Source organism: Leucoraja erinacea, chromosome 44 (genome assembly GCF_028641065.1).
Source record: "Leucoraja erinacea ecotype New England chromosome 44, Leri_hhj_1, whole genome shotgun sequence".
Taxonomy (NCBI): Eukaryota; Metazoa; Chordata; class Chondrichthyes; order Rajiformes; family Rajidae; genus Leucoraja; species Leucoraja erinaceus.
In genome coordinates, this window is record NC_073420.1 from 87501 (window position 1) to 90000 (window position 2500).

Here is a 2500-nt window from a genome sequence, read left to right on the forward strand (position 1 = left end):
AGTCTGGTGAACCGTGTCTGTACTCCCTCTGTGGCAATAATGTCTTTCCTCAGATTTGGAGACCAAAACTGTACGCAATACTCCAGGTGTGGTCTCACCAAGCCCCTGTACAACTGCAGTAGAACCTTCTCTGTACTCCCTCTATGGCAAGAATGTCTTTCCTCAGATTTGGAGACGAAAACTGTATGCAATACTCCAGGTGTGGTCTCACCAAGACCCTGTACACCTGCAGTAGAACTATCTTAGTTTAGTTTAGTTTAGAGATACAGCGCGGAAACAGGCCCTCTCGGCCCACCAGGCCCGCGCCGACCAGCGATCCCCGCACACTAACAATATCCGACACCCACTAGGAACAATTTTTAAGTTAGCCTACAAACCTGTACGTCTTTGGAGTGTGGGAGGAAACCGAAGATCTCGGAGAAAAACCCACGCAGGTCACGGGGAGAAAACGTACAAACTCCCTCCCAAGCCCATCCTCCCCGTAATCCCGGACACCCATACTGAACAAGAATCTATCTATCTCTGCCTTAAATATATCCACTGACTTGTGGCCTCCACTGCCGTCTGTGTGGCAATGAATTCCACAGATTCACCACCCTCTGACTAAATAAATTCCTCCTCATCTCCTGCCTAAAAGAACGTCCTTTAATTCTGAGGCTGTGACCTCTGGTCCTAGACTCTCCCACTAGTGGAAACATCCTCTCCACATCCGCTCTATCCAGGCCTTTCACTAATCTGTAAGTTTCAATGAGGTTCTACTGCAGTTGTACAGGGTCTTGGTGAGACCACACCTGGAGTATTGCGTACAGTTTTGGTCTCCAAATCTGAGGAAGGACATTATTGCCATAGAGGGAGCACAGAGAAGGTTCTACTGCAGTTGTACAGGGTCTTGGTGAGACCACACCTGGAGTATTGTGTACAGTTTTGGTCTCCAAATCTGAGGAAGGACATTATTGCCATAGAGGGATTTGAGTATAGGAGCAGGGAGCATTTCTACTGCAGTTGTACAGGGTCTTGGTGAGACCACACCTGGAGTATTGCGTACAGTTTTTCTCTCCAAATCTGAGGAAGGACATTATTGCCATTGAGGGAGTGCAGAGACGGTTCACCAGACTGATTCCTGGGATGTCAGGACTGTCTTATGAAAAAAGACCGGATAGACTTGGTTTATACTCTCTAGAATTTAGAAGATTGAGAGGGGATCTTATAGAAACTTACAAAATTCTTAAGGGGTTTGGACAGGCTAGATGCAGGAAGATTGTTCCCGATGTTGGGGAAGTCCAGGACAAGGGGTCACAGCTTAAGGATAAGGGGGAAATCCTTTAGAACCGAGATGAGGAGAACTTTTTTTCACACAGAGAGTGGTGAATCTCTGGAACTCTCTGCCACAGAGGGTAGTCGAGGGCCGCAGTTCATTGGCTATATTTAAGAGGGAGTTAGATGTGGCCCTTGTGGCTAAGGGGATCAGAGGGTATGGAGAGAAGGCAGGTACGGGATACTGAGTTGGATGATCAGCCATGATCATATTGAATGGCGAATGGTGCAGGCTCGAAGGGCCGAATGGCCTCTACTCCTGCACCTATTGTCTATGTTTCTACACACACATAAATAAACAGATAAAGTGCAATAGGCCGTTATAGTTCAGAGTTTGTTTGAAGTTGAGTTTAATAGCCTGATGGCTGTGGGGAAGTAGCTATTCCTGAACCTGGATGTAACAGATTTCAGGCTCCTGTACCTTCTACATGAAGGTAGCAGGGAGATGATTGTCTATGTTTCTATGTTTCCCCGCATTCTTCTAAACTCCAGCGAGTACAGGCCCAGTGCCGTTAAACGCTCATCGTAGGTGAACCTGGGATAATTCTTGTGAACTTTGATTGTCCCGCGTACCGAGGTGCAGCGAAAAGCATTTGTTGCGTGCTAACCAGTCAGCGGAAAGACAATACATGATTACAATGGAACCATTGACAGTGTACAGATACATGATAAGGGAATAACGTTTTAGTGCGACACAACTCTACCGCTGTTGACTCTTCCGTCGAGTTGCAGCCTCACAGCGCCCGAGACCCGGGTTCGATCCTGACTTTGGGTGCGTTCTGCGACGGAGTTTGCACGTTCTCCCCGTGACCCGCGCGGGTTTTCTCCAGGAGCGCCGGTTTCCTCCCGCTCTCCAAAGACGGCAGTTTTTAACATTTACGCCGAGGACGGTTGGCCTACAAGCCCGCACGTCTTTGGAGCGTGGGGGGGGGGGGAAATCCCAGGTGGGTCGCGGGGAGAGAACGTACGGACTGCATGCAGGCACGCGCCCGCGGTCGGGGTCGACCGACCTGTCCGAGCCGCGTGGGCTCAGCACCGGCCGATGTTGACCAGAACCGCCGCTTGTCCCGACAGAGCATCAGAATTTCTTCGGGATCGACGAGGGCCTGGGGCCGGTGGCAGTCAGTCTGAGGCGGGAGGAGAAGGACAAGGACTCTGGGAGCAGCTCGCAGTATAACTACCGCAT

The 2500-nt window shown here is 50.0% G+C and overlaps 1 protein-coding gene across 2 annotated transcripts in view; it reads left to right on the top strand.

Moving 5' to 3' along the window:
• The window catches only part of zmp:0000001168 (signal-induced proliferation-associated 1-like protein 2), an 81083-nt gene that overhangs the window by 33012 nt on the left and 45571 nt on the right, over positions 1-2500 (top strand). For both annotated transcript variants that reach the window (XM_055664777.1, XM_055664778.1), the window contains exon 3: positions 2389-2500. This exon is cut by the window's right edge and continues 19 nt beyond it. In XM_055664777.1, coding sequence (XP_055520752.1) covers positions 2389-2500 — 112 coding nt within the window. The remainder of the gene's footprint in view (positions 1-2388) is intronic.